Source organism: Ursus americanus, chromosome 12 (assembly GCF_024610735.1).
Source record: "Ursus americanus isolate L20-20 chromosome 12, mUrsAme1.1.p, whole genome shotgun sequence".
NCBI classification, from domain to species: Eukaryota; Metazoa; Chordata; class Mammalia; order Carnivora; family Ursidae; genus Ursus; species Ursus americanus.
In genome coordinates this window covers 13,880,678-13,896,533 of record NC_142138.1, presented here as the reverse complement: position 1 = coordinate 13,896,533, position 15,856 = coordinate 13,880,678, and the positions used below count along the sequence as shown (strand labels likewise).

Genomic DNA, 15,856 nt, shown 5'->3' with positions numbered 1-15,856 from the left:
CCCCCGGCGCCGTTATTACGGTTCCCAACACTACAGTTGCAGGTGCTTCTAGGTGCTCTGAAGGAGAAGCCACCTACAGGGGATCGTCAGGCCTGAAACCACCTTCTGCAAAGGAAGGATAAAACCACATACCCACACAGAAGGGACCTAATCTTTTTGGAGTATCTCCTTTGTGTCAGGCTCTGTGCTAGATAATCAATGTATATTTTCTCCTTCAGTCCTCACCACACCTCGCACAGAGGATAGCCTCATTTCACTAGGGAAGAATCTGGAACTCAGGAGTTAAGTCACCTGAACAGAGTCCTCAGTCCTAGACTCCTTCAGTACCCTGTATAGACCTCTGTCTGCACTGCATCGTGTGATCTTCTAGTATGTTCCATGCGGTGAGCTCCACAACTGCCTGAACAGAGTCTCAGAGATGGGAAAATCCTGTCACGTCAGGGTGACCAGAAGGTGGGGCATAGGAGAGAGAATGGACGTAGATGAGGCCGGGCAAGAAGGTGGAGCCATGTTGGAAGGGCCTCATGTGCCATCCAGGGGTTTGCATTTTCCTTGGGGTAATAAGGAGTCAGGAGGGTTGTTTTCGAGCAGGAGAATGGCATGACCAAATCCATTTCAGAAAGATCATTCGACAGAGGCATAAAGACATTGGAAAGAAAAAAAAAAACATGATTTACGTGACCTGAAGGTTGAGCTTTGATTCACGGTCTGGACGGAGCATTTATTAGCTCTAATGGACTACGAGACGAATGGGTCTCGTGTGCCCACCTAAGGGGCTTTGACCTTACCCTGTGGGTGATGGGGAACCTTTGAAGGATTTTGAAGGAGGGCGGAGATGTGGTCAAAGCTGCCAAAAGAAAACAAAAAGTATCAACAGGGTGCTGTGTTACTGTTTGATTCCTTTTAGGCTTTTAGAATATTGAAAATAGCCTGAAGACCCCATCATGACCTTGCCAGAAGCTAGGTCGGAAATTTCTGGATCAAATGATTTCTTACTCCCCTCCAGCTCTGACAGTCTAAGATTCTGTAACAAGGAAGGTAAAGCTATTGCCAAAACGTATAATGCATCACGGTGTCAGACTTTGGGATTATCTGCTGCTTGGGGTTTTCCACACCACTGCTCCCCTTCATTAGTGGGGATAATTGAGAGTTGACTGCAGTCCTTACTGCTGTTGTGATGGGTATTTGAAGCTAAATTCCGGCAAGCAGGAGATGTGTGAATATTTATCTCAGCTGCAGAAAGTTAATGCAGTGTGGCATTAATTACCCTGTCTGAGCCTGCTGTCTTCTTCTGTTTTTAGGTGTCATTCTCAGTTGAATAAATTAGTTTCCAAAATTAGAAAAGAGCAAATTGTAGGGTGAGATCAAGGCGGCCTGACTTCTCAGGGTATCCAAAAAGAAGAGTGGGCTGAGCAGTCCTACCCAGGAAACATGAAGATACATCCTCTAGCCCAGCATAGGGAGAAACACACGTTTTTCCCCCCCAGAACTTGTACTTGACATCACTGCTCTACCTCGGCTCCACCCAGCCCACCCGCAGAACACAAACACACAGGAAAGCTACGTGGTTGGCAGGTATTTGAAACATTTCAAGGCATTGGCGGGGAATGGAGCAGGTGCACAATAAGTCAACTTGGTACAGATTTTGCAAGATTAGATTTCGAGAGAATAAAGCCAAACTGGAGTGTATTTAGGACAACGTAATCAGGACAGTAAAGAAAGTAGAAACTGTATCATAGTCATTCATTAACTCAGCCAACCTTCACTGAGCCCTTACTATGCTAGGTCAACGTATGTAGAATAGCAGAAGGGCCTGGCAAGCAGTAACCCAGAGGTAGGATATGGAATAATGGGCTTCCATATTTTCTGTCACCAGACATTTGGGAGAAGGATGACACTTCCTCTTTACATTACCAGGAGTGGCATGAAGTCCCATGGGTGGAAAGCACGGAGGAACAAATCGGTATTCTGGGTATTCTGTTCTGTTACAGAATAGGGGGCCTCGAAGGGTAGGAAGATGCTTTTCCCTGGAAGAATACAGACATGATGCGGTCCAGGAGAAGACCTCTTGGATTGGATGGCAGAATGGATTCCCCTTTGACTCTGGGGAAACAAAAGCTCCTTTCTCTAGGCTTCAGATTCTTCATCTATAAAATGAGGAATCGGGACAAAATTATCTCCTAGTCCATTCCCACTTTGTAATAAAAGCAAGCAGTCTGATCTATTAAATGCATGAGGTGCAGCAAATGACCTGAGATCATACCACTTCTCTGACCTTCAGTTGTTATCTGCAAAATGAGATGGATGGCATAAAAGCCACTCCCAGGACGGTTAGGCAGGTAAAGTAGGACACGAGGGTGCTTTGTAAACTCCAAAGCACTCTACAACACCACAGAGCGAAGGATTGGTCTTTTCTTTTCTTTAAGACAGTTGTTGTAATAGGCGAGACAAAGCACTGGACCCTACTTTCGGGTCTCGTGTCCCAAACTTACTAGCTGGAGACTGGAAAAATTACTTAACTTCTCTGTATGTGATTTCCCATTTGCAGAGGAGATAAAGCATCTGCTTGCCAAGGCTGCCGTGATGAGTTAAAAAGACAATGTACTCGAAGATAGCTAGCATGGTCCAGAACCATAGTCAGGGCTCACAGAATCTCAGCTCAATCTGATGCTTCAAGAAAGTAAGCAAATAGAAAGGATCTGTACTCACACAGCAACACGCAGGCTAGTAGAGAAACGTGACAGAATGAAGATGTCACCATGTCCATTTCATTCTGGCACAAATATCCAAGAGTGACAGCAAAAGGTCACTTTGAAAGGAAGGGCCTATGTATGCGCAAGACCAGAGCCCTGATCTGATCGGCTTGGCCAGCGCACCTTGGGCCATTTCAACACGAAGCAGGCTGAAGCAGTTTCAGCAGGGCTAGACACCATTTCCCATCTACCTTTGGACTGAAGGTTTGCCTTATCCTCTACTGGTGGAAATCCCAGCGTGTGTCTCAGGACAGCCAGTTCCGCGGGTACAGGCAAATGATGGGCCAACCCCGAAATAGGAGATGGAAAGGAAACGGGTCCCAGAAGCTCTTAACTAAGAGCTAAAGTCCTAAGTGCTGTTACTCTTGCTCCAGAGTGTGCCCCGTCCTCACCGCTTGTGGAAACCAAAGAGCCGTTTGAAATAGAACTTCAGCAGTTTCAAGTAGACATTCATAAAATTATGTTGGAGAAATGTCCACTTGACTCAGGATGATCGTTACCATTTTCTGAAGACCTCTTCCTGCCAAGCACTATGCTAGATGCTTTATATATATATTATCTCTAATTATCTCAAGAATCCCATAGGAAAAATAGTATTATTCCCATTTAATGGTTGGGAAAACTGAGGTTTAGAGCGGCCAACGATCTCGCCCACATCACACAGCTTGTCCAGCTCTCTCTGCTGTACCAGACTTTTCTCCCTAACCGGGAAACCTGTCTCAGTTTGAAAACCAAGGACAAAACTGGGTGAGTAGTTAATCTTGATGATTAAAAGAAGTTGCCAAAATGACATGCATCATGATCAGATAATCCAAAAATTACCTAAGGTCATCCATCATCAACTGTCATCTTTCTGTTCTAATCCCAAACCGTCCTTCCCAAGTTGTCTCAGAAAATCCTATCTAGAAAAGAGCGGGTCTCATTTTGTCCCTCTGTCCCCAGGAGCTGGAGCCTCTCTATGCGCAGATCAGCAGACCTAAGAAGTAGCATCGAGGTGAGCTCATGGCAGGTGCTTCAAGACTGGCATGGAAACAGCATCGCGACAGGCTCTCTTGTATTCTTCCACCTCACCTCATCCCACGACGAAATTCATGATTGCCCAACGGAACTCATTTGGAAGAGGGAACTAAGAGTTTTTGGCAACCAATGGCAGTTAACTATGGCAGCACACACACACACACACAAAAAAAAATCAGAAAAGTATAAAAAATCATACCCAACATTAAATTACAAATCCAGCAAAGGCTCACCCGACAAATATTCTGAGCTCTCTTAGCGTGGGTTTAAGATGACCCAGTACGCGAAATCATAATTCTTATTTCTCGACCTGTTGATCGCTGTAAAGACATCAAATGTGGAGTGACAGGCCTCAGAGAGTGACAACAGGGTTGGCACCGACTTCTTTTAGACCAGAGCAAGAGGTCCTCTGTGACTACAGTATCCTCATCCATATGCCTTTTGACATATGACGATGTCTTTTCATCACTCCACAGGGCCTGGTCTGCCATTTTTTCCCCTTTCCTTTGTCATGTTTGAAAATTAATGGGTGTAAAAATTTTTGTATTGCTTTGGACCTTTTTTAGATATGGGTGAGGAAATCTAACTGGAAAAGAAAAGCCTCATAGGGAATGAATTAACTTGAAAATCACAAGACAAATAAGTGGTTGATTATTCTTTATGATCGAGAATGTTGCCAAAACAACCCTTTAGCTATTCTTCATCCTGGCGAAGAAAGACCGCTTTCGGTTGGAACCTTGATTCTGTGAGTAGGAAAGGACATCGGATCCCATTGATGAGAAAGATGAAAAATGCATCTGATTTTCTCAGAAGCTCTAAACTCTAAGTACAATAAAATGATATTTTTTATTTTTCCGATATCTTGCTGCTGTGATGCTATGCAGACAAGTGTCTTCTCCACGTGCCATTTTCAAAGAAAAGTCATTTGCCAAATAATTCTGGTACAATCCCGGTAATGTGGTTTTGGATCTTAAAACCGACCTTCTAATGGAACAATGGTGACATGAGCAGTCACGATAACAAACCGAATTCCGGGATCACAATGGTTCATCTCTATCTCTTTTTGTACATCAGAAAACTCAAATGGGATTTTTATTTTATAACTTGAAAAAAAAAAAAAACCTTACCATTAAACTCTTTAAATATTTAAGGGAAATGGCTTTAAGGAGTTCTAATGAAAAAAAAATGCCAGTGTTTTTGTTTTTTGTAAATATAAATGTTAATGAAAATGCTTTTTAATAATGCCATTACACTGTAGAGAAGGTAGCAGATTGAGTGCAGGATGTGACAAACTTGATGGATGGGGCTCCCTCCCCAGATGTTATTGTGGAACATATGGGAGGAAGCTGGAGTTCAGGGACAGCTGGCAGGAGCACTTGGCCAATCGGCAGCTAGCGAACAGGAAGGGAGCACGTGACCCCACCGTCGACTCCAGCCTTTCCACGGGAGTACCCGCCGTCGGCGGAAAACAAGAAAACGTTCACATTTTGAAGGCCTGTCCTTCAGATTCTGAAACTCCCTCCCACCTCTTCACTCCCACCCTCCCCCATAGAGATCGCTGGACTGTTTGTATGTGAAACAGAAGAGTTTAAGCTTCCTTTTTTTACATTTATGAGACAAAAAGTGCAGTGTTCAGTTCGTATGTTTAGCACATGATTTTCATAAAGAATCTATATATTTTTGCCCTACAGAGAATTGTTCTACAGGTCACGTGTGTTTTCCTGATGTTCCTATGCAGTTCCAGTATGTTGAATTTAGTGGTTTAACACTAAGGAGAAAACGTTAGAGGACCATGTGATTAACTGGATTTGGGGTTACCTGTTATTACTTGGTTTTCAAACTAGGAAACTAGAAGTGACACGGATATGATTGACTTAAATAGGCCTGTGTACTGTGGTTCTTCCTATCAATAGGAAGTAAAGTGATTGGAAAGAAAGTAGACTTGTTCACAAAGAGCAAACCGAAAATCAAGGGTAATGATTACTACCGAGGCCCAAATTTTACACCATCAGGTCACTGGAACCTAATTTTTTTTTTTCCAGTTAGGTCAGCTGACCAAATGTCCTTACAGAAGATATGTCAATGTCATCCTAACGTGGAAGGTCCAAAGAACCAGGAAAGTGAGAAGGGCCATTTACCCCGCTCTGTAACTGTCACCTGTTGGTCCACGTGATTTCTCCAGGAATGTGCATCCATTTTATAATTGAGTCATCCTTTCACAGGAAGGGGAAAATGGGAAAGGTGTGATGACTGTGAGAGTTGTCCTGAAACCGGTTCGATTCTGTTTTCTGGGGATTGGGTAGGATGGGCAGTTCCCCAGGGGGAAATGGCTTCCGTTGCTCCGTTGCCTGTGATTCTGATTCTAAACAAGTGGTGCTATATCTTCCCCCTCACCGTGGCTGTCTTGAGTTTGTCTTGCAGCGACACACCATTATACCGATTCTTTGGGTTGCTCGTGACATGTTCCACGTGAGCGCTGACCGACGATATTGCTGTCTCGGGTACAGCGTCTGGAGTTAATTTCCTAGCAGAAAGTGACAGCCCAGTGGACTTGTCATCATTCATTGAATGCGATCGGAAGTGTAACTAACTGGCTCTGAACTTAGCGAAGACGCCCACGTGATACATGAGAGTGAGGGAAATAAAGTCGAGATTTTTAAACTGCCATCCACGTCATCACTGGCAGAATTCTGAGTTTTAACAAGCACTGTGGGGTGAGCTCAGAATCACCATATCCTATCCCAAGAGTACAGTGGAATTTCCGAGTAAGAGCCGACAAGCCAATACCAAAAGGCCATGGGGAGTCTGCCCAGTTCCGGTTAGATCGATAGAAAATCTATGTGTACAACTGTTAATTCCTCATCCTTAACTAGCACTAAATTTGTCACTTTAAATTTTGAAACCAGGGAAACGCCACCTGTCATTCTGTCCCCATGACCCGTAGCTCTTCGATCTTCCCGTGCCGCAAGACTTTCTTTATGATCTGTACTCATCCCAGTGTCTACTGAAACCCCATCATGTCATGTACCGGGCACCTTCTTTTAAAAAAAAAAAAAAATGTTTACTCTGTGGGTTTGGTTCATTTCAATTTCTGTGTTCTGACACATATTTTTTTAATAAAGATGAGAAAGAGAAAATGACTGTTTGCAGTACATTTCTAGACCTACTTTAACTTTACCTCAGATGACAGTTTGTTAACATATATGGACACATTATTTTTAACTTTATGTACAATACATTCAACAACAGTGAAATTTTTAGAAATTTTCCATTAATTTCTGTAACACGCCATGTATAACTGTTAACAAATAAACATGTTTGAGAACCACAGCTTAGCCTGGTTTTATTCCGCAAGTTGCTGCTGGATACTCCGGCGAAGGACTGGAAGATGAAATCGCTTCTAAGCTTCCATCCGACCGGGCGAAGGCCTCGGTCTTCTGGCACCAGGCCAGAAGGAGAAAGCTTCGTGGAGGAAGTAGATCCGCTCATCCTCAGGTGACTTCAGGCACTTGCTCTGCTTGGAGACGCAGTCACAGCGAAGAATGAGGAGGATGTTGTCAGAAAAGACACACCCTGGATAGGTACGGTGTTCGGACTACCGGTAGCACCGGTCTTCCAAAATTGGGAAAGATCCCGGGACTAGATCTGTAAATTGTGTCTTCTCCTAAAAAACACCTGCTAAACTGTTGATTTGAACACTGAGGTTAATCTACACCCTGAAAGAGTTTGCCATAATTCAGTGCAAGGTCGTCTGCTTTAAGGGACCCAAAGAACGAACTGTGTATCTTCCTTCATGTCCCGCCACACAGTCCACATTACAAAAATGAGACAACATAAGACACCCCCCCCAAAAAAATAGTTTGAAGCTGGATCGTGACTTTCATGTGTATTGAAGAACAGGGCGGGGGGAGTGTATGTGTGTGTGTGTGTGTGTGTGTGTGTGTGTGAGATTTTCATTTCATTTTATAACTAAATTAGTTTGTCTATCCAATAATCAGCCAGATTACAGATTGCAGTTAGATTACTGAGATGCCAAAAAAAACACCCGTGTTATGTTAATGACTGCATACACGCATACATATGTCCTCGATGTGACTCGTCGTGCTGAAAGTATTAGGCAGATGTTTTTGCCACGTTGAGAAAATGAGGGAATGGGCTAAAATTCCAACAAAGAAGCAACTTTCATACAGTAAGAAATGCTCACTCCTGGATCAAGTTGCTAGAAAAATTACACGAACTCTTCTGAAGGACAGTGGCTCATATTTTTTGAGCAGCTGATATGTGTCCAGTAGGTGCTGTATGCTTTTTGTCCATTGCCTCGGTTACTTTTCTAAACAACATGTGTAGATAGATTCCCCAAATGAGAGATTTAAAAAGACACAGAGAGATTGAATAACTTCCCCAGCTAGCAAATGGTAGAGTTGAGATTTGACTTTTGCGTCTCCTTACTCATCACAGTTGATTTTAATTGTAAAAAAATAGTTGAATATTCACTCTTTTTAAATAGTTCTCTATAAACAGTATTGACTCTCCCAGAACTTTAGTTGATCTTTGGTAATAAGTTAGATTTCTAAGTTCTTCTGGTTTCAGGTAAAAACATAAAAACCCATTCAATGTTACCATCTCAAGTGTTTGGCTAAATACATAGTTTCTTCTTTAATTGGCATTTTGAAAAGGGTAGAGTTCTGAGGAATAAAGAATACACCTTTTCGTGCCACTAGTCCCAGTTTAGCTAAAACCAAGCACTGGTGATTTACTTTTCCAATGTAAATAAATCTTAAAGAAGTGACAAATTAAAAGGTGTCCTATTTAACTGCTAGGCCAATGCCAAAATAAATCAGGCAGGCATATCTGCTTTCATTCTGTGCTTGAGAGCAAACCCTTGTTGTTTTGACAGTAACTGTTTTTTTGTTTTACTGAGAATGACAGTAGGAAAAACGCCTAGAATAAAAACAGGTTTCATTGAAATCAAACTTCAAAGCTTTGAAAGCTTTTAAAAGGTGTTTAAATTCAAGGGAAGTGAGCAATGGTGCCTGAAAGGGGGGGGGGTTAACAGATCTAAATGGCTTTTAAGCCATTTAGTGACCAGTCCTCAGGATTTCTGTGAAAATATGAAGTATCACTGCCCCTCTTGTGTTCCTACTCTGTGTCACTCCTTTTCTAACTCCGATCTGTAAATCTTTATGCAATTGCAGAAACAATGTGGTCCCCATTTTACAGCCTAGGAAACAAACTCAGTGATGTTCTGGGGAGCTATCAATGAACAGATCCCAAGAGCTCACCAGAGGCCAGCACGGTGCCCAGGATCCGATTCCCAAGTCCCTCCTGTAGTTCATGGGTGCTTCTGTCTGCAGGGTGTCTGTGATGTCAAAATGCCCATGCACCCCACTATGAAATACTTGGAGTCTTTCCGTATCCAATTCTACGTAGTGCTGTTCTATTCGAAAAATGACACCACGCGTTACCCTAATTAGGTACAGAAATCGATTCTTAAGCGAAATGACTGTAGTTGTTTTAAAACAAAGGGAAAAAATCAGTTTTATTCTCAAGAACAGTAATGGCTCTAACCCAATCCAATGAATATTTAATTTCAAAACAAAACCCTAGCATTCACTTTCTCTTCCAAGGTACGGAGATCTGAAGAGGGAAGCTTTTTGAACAGGGTTTCTGTGCATCTTCGCTGGAGAATATTAATGACCGCCAAGCGGAAACCGTCTAAAGAGTCTTGCGAGACCGCAGCCTCTGGTGACTTGGGCCTTTAATCTTCTGAACACCTCTCACCACTTCTGTCACTCACGCTGGGGTCGCTGCCTGGAGTGGGACACAAGCAGGGGGGTTGGAGGTGGAATCCGTGGCAGGGACACGATCCACAGGAAAGGGCTCAACTCTTCTTCACACTCTACTTTCAGCACTTCTACTGGGCCTCCCCCTTGGGGGTGGGGGGAACCTCAAAATCTGTCCCGTTTTCGATCAGAGGTCACCGGCACTCACGTATAGCTCAGGGCCGGGAGCTCCAGGATGCAGGAGCATAATTATTAAAGGAAAGTTGTCTCCTTTTACCTGTCTTGTCCCCTTCATAGAAGGAGAAAGAAAGAGGATCCACGCTCACACAGTCCCACGTGTATCCATTTGGGATAAAGCAGCATCGTAGCATAAACTAAAAAGAAAGGAAACCTTACTCAATGGAGCCTACTTTCATCAAAAGAGAGGCAGGTGGTACCGAAGGCAAACAGGTAGATACTCTCCTGAGTTGTTTTTTTCTTTTTTTTTTTTTTTCCTCTCTCTCTCTCTTTTGGGCACTAAACTAAAGCAACACCAGGGAAGTAGAGTACTTGACCAAATCTCCACCCTTTTGCTTATCATTTGTCTCTTTTCTCACATAAATGGAGCATACTGTCTTTCTCGATGAGTCAATACAGAGTGGGTTCCAGACAGTGGACTCTGAATTCCAAAGGTCTTGGCTTTCGTTCTGGCTCACGACTTGCCCGTTGTTTGACCTCAGACTAGTCACTTAAGCTCTCGAAAATTCAGCTCGCTCACATGTAAAATTGGGACAATAATGTCTACCTCATTGGGCTATTATGAGAAATAAATTTGATAATTCCATACCTGGAACATAGTAAATGCTCAGTGCACATTACCTATTATTAATATCAAAGGCAGTCTGATAGCTATTGTGCACTTCCGTGCTTAATTCTTTGACTTTATCCTTTATCCTTTCACATCCATTCTCCCAGCACAGCATCTGTGCTAAGTGTGCAGAATGGCAGTGAGTGATTATTATCTCTATTTTATTGTCAAAGAAAGGCAAAGAAGCATACACATACCTCTTTGAAATTTTTTTTCACTGGCAAAATTTAAAGCAAAATGTATCATGGATTTATTCATGTAACAAGGAGTTATTAAACACCTGCTGTGTGCCAGGTCCTGTGATAAGCACGGGAGATTCAGAAATTTCTCTTTTAAATGCATACATGCCTGTCCCTGCTTCCAGAAGCTCCAAATCTGATGGGGAAAATAGGTTAATAGATGAGTGAATTATAGTAGGATTAGCACTGGAGTAAAGGCTCATGCTAGCATTATGGGCGTGGTGGGACAAGGCTCTACAAAAGTATTGATGGTAGAGCTGGGTCTTAGGAAATGAGTAGGAGTTCACCCAGAGGCAGTGGAAGCAGAGGGAGGTGTTGGCAGAACTGGGCGGGCCCGTGAGCCTGGAGTGGCTATAAATGAAGGGAAAAAACAATTCACTATTGAAGCCGCTGAATAACACAGGAAAAATAAACAGTTTCTCAAGTCATATTTCAAGCTAGAATAATAAAACATCAAAAAGTAGTGCAAATTATAGCGTGATCTTTCTAATGAATAATCAAATTCCTAAATTAAATATTAGCAAATTAAACGTAGCTGTAAACCACGACTAAATAAAGTCAATTCTTGGAGTGCAATTAATAGGTCAAGAGAGACCGTCTCATCTTAGTGGATGCTAAAAAGTCATCTGATAAAAATTCATTACCCTCTTCAGTTGGAAACTGAATCAAAGACTTCCCTTCACATGGGAAAGAACATCTATGTCAAACCAGCAGCCAGTATGAAATCTAAGAGTGAAACTTGAAGGCATTCCATTAAAATTAGATGGAGATCAAAACTGTCCGCTGTCTCCTCTATTATTGAACACTATTTGAGGCAGTGCATGCACTAATATAAGAAAAAGAAATCAAGTATTTAAAATGAGAAAATCAGCAGTTTACAGATTATATATACTTTTTTAAAAATTTTTATTTATTTGAGAGAGACCGAAAGCAAGAGAGGTCACAGAGGGAGAGGGAGAAGCAGGCTCCCCAATGAGCAGAGAGCCCAATGCGGGGCTCAGTCCCAGGACCCTGAGATCGTGGCCTGAGCCGAAGGCAGACGCTTAACGACTGAGCCACCCAGATACCCCCAGATTATATTTTCTAATGAGAAATATCTATCAGAAGCTGTAAGAACTAATAAGGGAATTAAAATGGTTAATTAAAAAATAAGTATATAAAAATCAGTATTTTCTATATTGCTATAAATAACCTTTTAGGACACTTAATGGTATAAATAGATTCCGTTGATTATAGCCACAAAAATAAGATCCTCAAGAATAAATATGATACGGAAGATGTAAGATCTAGATTAAAAACTTTACAGAGTTACAGAACTTTATCAAAGGGCATAAAGTAACTAAACAAATTGAGGAAAGAAAGTTCAACGTTATAAAAATGTCACTTCTCCCTGATTACAGGTGGTCCCTGATTTATGATGGTTCAATTTAGGATTTTTCAACTTTACTATGGTGTGAAAGCATTACACATTCAGTAGAAACTCTTCTTCAAGGTTTCATTTTTTTAAGATTTATTTATTTATTTATTTATTTATTTATTTATTTATTTATTTATTTATTTTAGAGAGAGAGCACGAAAGAGGGGAGAGGCAGAGGGAGAGGATCTGAAAGCAAACTCCCAGCTGAGCACAGAGCCCCACCCACAGCTTGATCTCACAACCCCTGAGATCATGGCCTGAACGGAAACCAAGAGTCAGACGCTTAACAGACGAAGCCAACCAGGTGCCCCATTCGAGGTTTGATCTTTTTCCTGGGTTAATGATACATAGTAAGAGACTTTCTCACGATGCTGGGCAGCTCTCAGTCAACCACACAATCACGAGGGTAAACAACTGATACATTTAAAACCATCCTGTTTTTCACGTTCAGTATGGTATTTAATAAATTACATGAGATATTGAACATTTTATTATAAAATAGGCTTTGTGGTAGATGATTTTGCCCAACTGTAGGCTGGTGTAAGTGTTTGAGCACATGTAAGTTAGGCAAGGCTAAGCTGTGGTATTCAGTAGGTTAAGTGTATTAAAGGCATTTTTGACTTATTATATTTTCAACTTAAAATGAGTTTGTCAGGACATGACCCCATTGTAACTGAGGAAGATCTATAATTTATAACAGCGCAATACCAATCATAACCTCAATTCTATATCTCCAATCATGTATTCATGTTCAGTCATATTCTGATGCAGATCTGAAAGAGAAAAGCTAATGAGAATATTCCAAAATGTTGTTTTAATGAGAGGAAACTTATACTACCAAGAAGATCTCAAAACGTAAAGACAAAATAATTTAAAATTATTGTTGAAGGGCAAAAAAATAGAATGATCAATGAGACAGAATGTAAGATATAGAAGCCCGAGAAATTATAATTAATTAATGTGTAATTGAAAGTATTTAGATCAGTAGTTCTAAAGACTATTCAAATGGAACTGAGATAATAAAGATAAATAAAAATAAAATAAAAAATTAAATTAAATTAAAAATTAAATTTAAAAAAATTTAAAAAGTTAGATTCCTACCTCACACCATATTGTTAATGAAATTCCATATAAATGAAATATCAAATGTATTGTATATATACAGGAAAGTGTATGGAAAAACATTAATATTTATATAGGGGTAAAAAGGCCATGATAAGTGTGCAGAAAATACATATTTATGAAAATATGGATAGATTTAACTTCATGAAAATGTATACGTATGGAAAAACATGCCATAAAGAACATTAAAAGGACTTAGAAAATTAGGAAAATATTTATAGCATACATTATAAACAGAGCTTTATTGTCCTGAATATACAGAAAGTTCCTAAAAGCTTATAGAAAAAGATTATAGAAACATTAGTAAACAATATGAACAAATAATTCCTAAAGGAGAAATACAAGAGCCCATAAACAATAGCTAGATATAGAGAGCAACTAAATGTTTCATCAATAGGGAGCCCACTAACTGGATGATGTTATTATGCAGCATTTTTTTTAAAAATGAAGCAGGTCTAAATAATTTATATGAAAAAATGTCAAAGATACATAAGAAGATTGGGTTTGGTAAGTTCCTGTTTCCACTAAAATATAAGAAGTATGCATGTAGGTGCTTACGTATCCATAGGAAAGGTTTATCATGGTATTCAAGAAACTGCTCATTCATTTAATAAACATCTATTGAGTGCCTGCTATGTGCCAGGAATTGTTATATGTGCTGGGGAAGCCAAGTCCTCGCCCTCATCCAGCAATGTTAGGCACCTGCTAACCTGGGGGGAGGTTGGTGGGGGGCGGGGGGAGCCTGAGAGGAAGAAGACAAACTTACCATCTAAGCCTAATTGCACTTTTTTGAAATGTTATGTTACTAAACTCTTTACATTTAAGTATTTTTAAATGCATACATTTTTGTAATAAAAGAAATTCAAATTAAGACAAGGTCATTTTTGCTTATCAGATTAGCAGGTGACTAAAAAGGTGATTATCCCCATGTTGGTAAGGATATGAGGAAACAGGCACTCTCACATACTTGGAGTGCTTGATTCAAAGATATTTTTAAATCAAAATCTCTTAAAAGGTGCGTAACATTCAACATGGTAATTCCATGCCTAAAACTGAAATTTATAAGGTGGAAATTCCCATGGTAGTGAACAAATGGGTATTAAGATGTTCTTCACTTATATAATATATAAGAGAGAAATACTGGAAATCTAAATCACCAATGCTATGAGACTGTCTAAATGTTCTATATGTCCAATGGGATGCTGTTCCCAAATGATCAGTGATAAGCTCTGTGAAGATAGAAGCCATATTTCTCATGTTTGTCTTCAATAAGTAAAAGTTTATGAGTATGGACTATGGAGTCATTAAAATAATGTTGTAGAACCAATACTTTATCCCAGGTTTTCCCATGCCACTTTTTTATTAACAACTCATTATAGCAGAGTTTAAATCATCTATACATTATGATTCTAATTTGGTTGCATAAATATATGCGTTCACATACATTCGTTAAAAAAACCCTGCAAAAACCCAGGTAGTAGGATTACATATGACTTTCATTTTATCCTTTGTGCCGAATGTTTTTATTTTATTTTACATTTTCCCTACGATGAATATCTCTTCCATTTTAAGCATGAAAAAAATAAATGTTAAGAAACAAGGAGCTATCCCCTCAAAGAAATGGTTTTTTAAAACAAATCAGAAAACTCCGTGACAGAGGAAACCCTATTCTTACATTTCCATGATGTTATTTCTGTTAATAAAGAGGATGTTTATTTCTGGTGAATCTCAAGAGTTCAAGCCAAGGGAAGGGCCACCGGGCCGACTCCGTCAGTGGACTCTTGATCTTGGGGTTGTGAGTTTAAGCCTCATTTTGGGGGTAGAGATTACTTAAAAAAATAAAACCTTAAAAAAACCCAAAACCAAGTATCTTTGTGGGACACCTGGCTGCCTCATTCAGGAAAGCATGAGACTATTGATCTCGGGATCGTGAGTTCGAGACCCATGCTGGGTGCAGAGATTACGAAGAACAAATAAACTTAAAAAAAAAAAAAAAAACAGGGGCGCCTGGGTGGCACAGCGGTTGGGCATCTGCCTTCAGCTCAAGGCGTGATCCCGGCGTTACGGGATTGAGCCCCACATCAGGCTCCTCTGCTATGAGCCTGCTTCTTCTTCTTCCCACTCCCCCTGCTTGTGTTCCCTCTCTCAGTGGCTGTCTCTCTCTCTGTCAAATAATTAAATAAAATCTTTAAAAAAAAAAAAAAAAACAAGGAGCCATTAGACAGAATGTGTTAAAAGCAGGCATCATCATAATGGGTAATATTTGTTGAGGTGTTTTTGTTTGTTTTAGAGAGGGAGAGGGCAGAGAGAGAGGGAGAGAATCTTAAACAGACTCCACGCCCAGTGAGGAGCTCGATCTCACAACTCTGAGATCGTGACCTGAGCCAGAATCAAGAGTCAGACCTTAACCAACTGGTGAACCACCCAGGTGCCCCATTTGTTGAGTTTTTACTTTGTGCTAGATACCGTGCGAAATGCTCTACTTAAGTCAGTTCATCATCCTCACTACAGCTCTGTGACGTTTAAACTCCTATCGTTTGCATCTTACAAATAATGACAGTAGGTTTAGAGAGAAAGCTCCCAGATCACAGAAGCAGCTTTTGGAAGAGCTGAGATTCACACCTGGAGTCTGACTCCAGACCTCGGGTTCTTAATTACACCAGCTTGACTCTTCCCTT

General features: G+C 40.6%; 1 protein-coding gene across 4 annotated transcripts in view; it reads left to right on the top strand.

Annotated features, from left to right (window-relative positions):
- Positions 1-7,093, top strand: part of DAB1 (DAB adaptor protein 1) — a 389,340-nt gene extending 382,247 nt beyond the window's left edge. For all 4 annotated transcript variants that reach the window (XM_087865923.1, XM_087865922.1, XM_045802234.2 and 1 more), the window contains one exon: positions 3,696-7,093. Coding sequence is in view for 1 of the 4 variants with exons in the window: in XM_087865922.1 (XP_087722048.1) it covers positions 3,696-3,740 (45 nt within the window). In the remaining 3 variants the exon portion in view is untranslated. The remainder of the gene's footprint in view (positions 1-3,695) is intronic.
- The last annotated feature ends 8,763 nt before the right edge of the window (positions 7,094-15,856 follow it).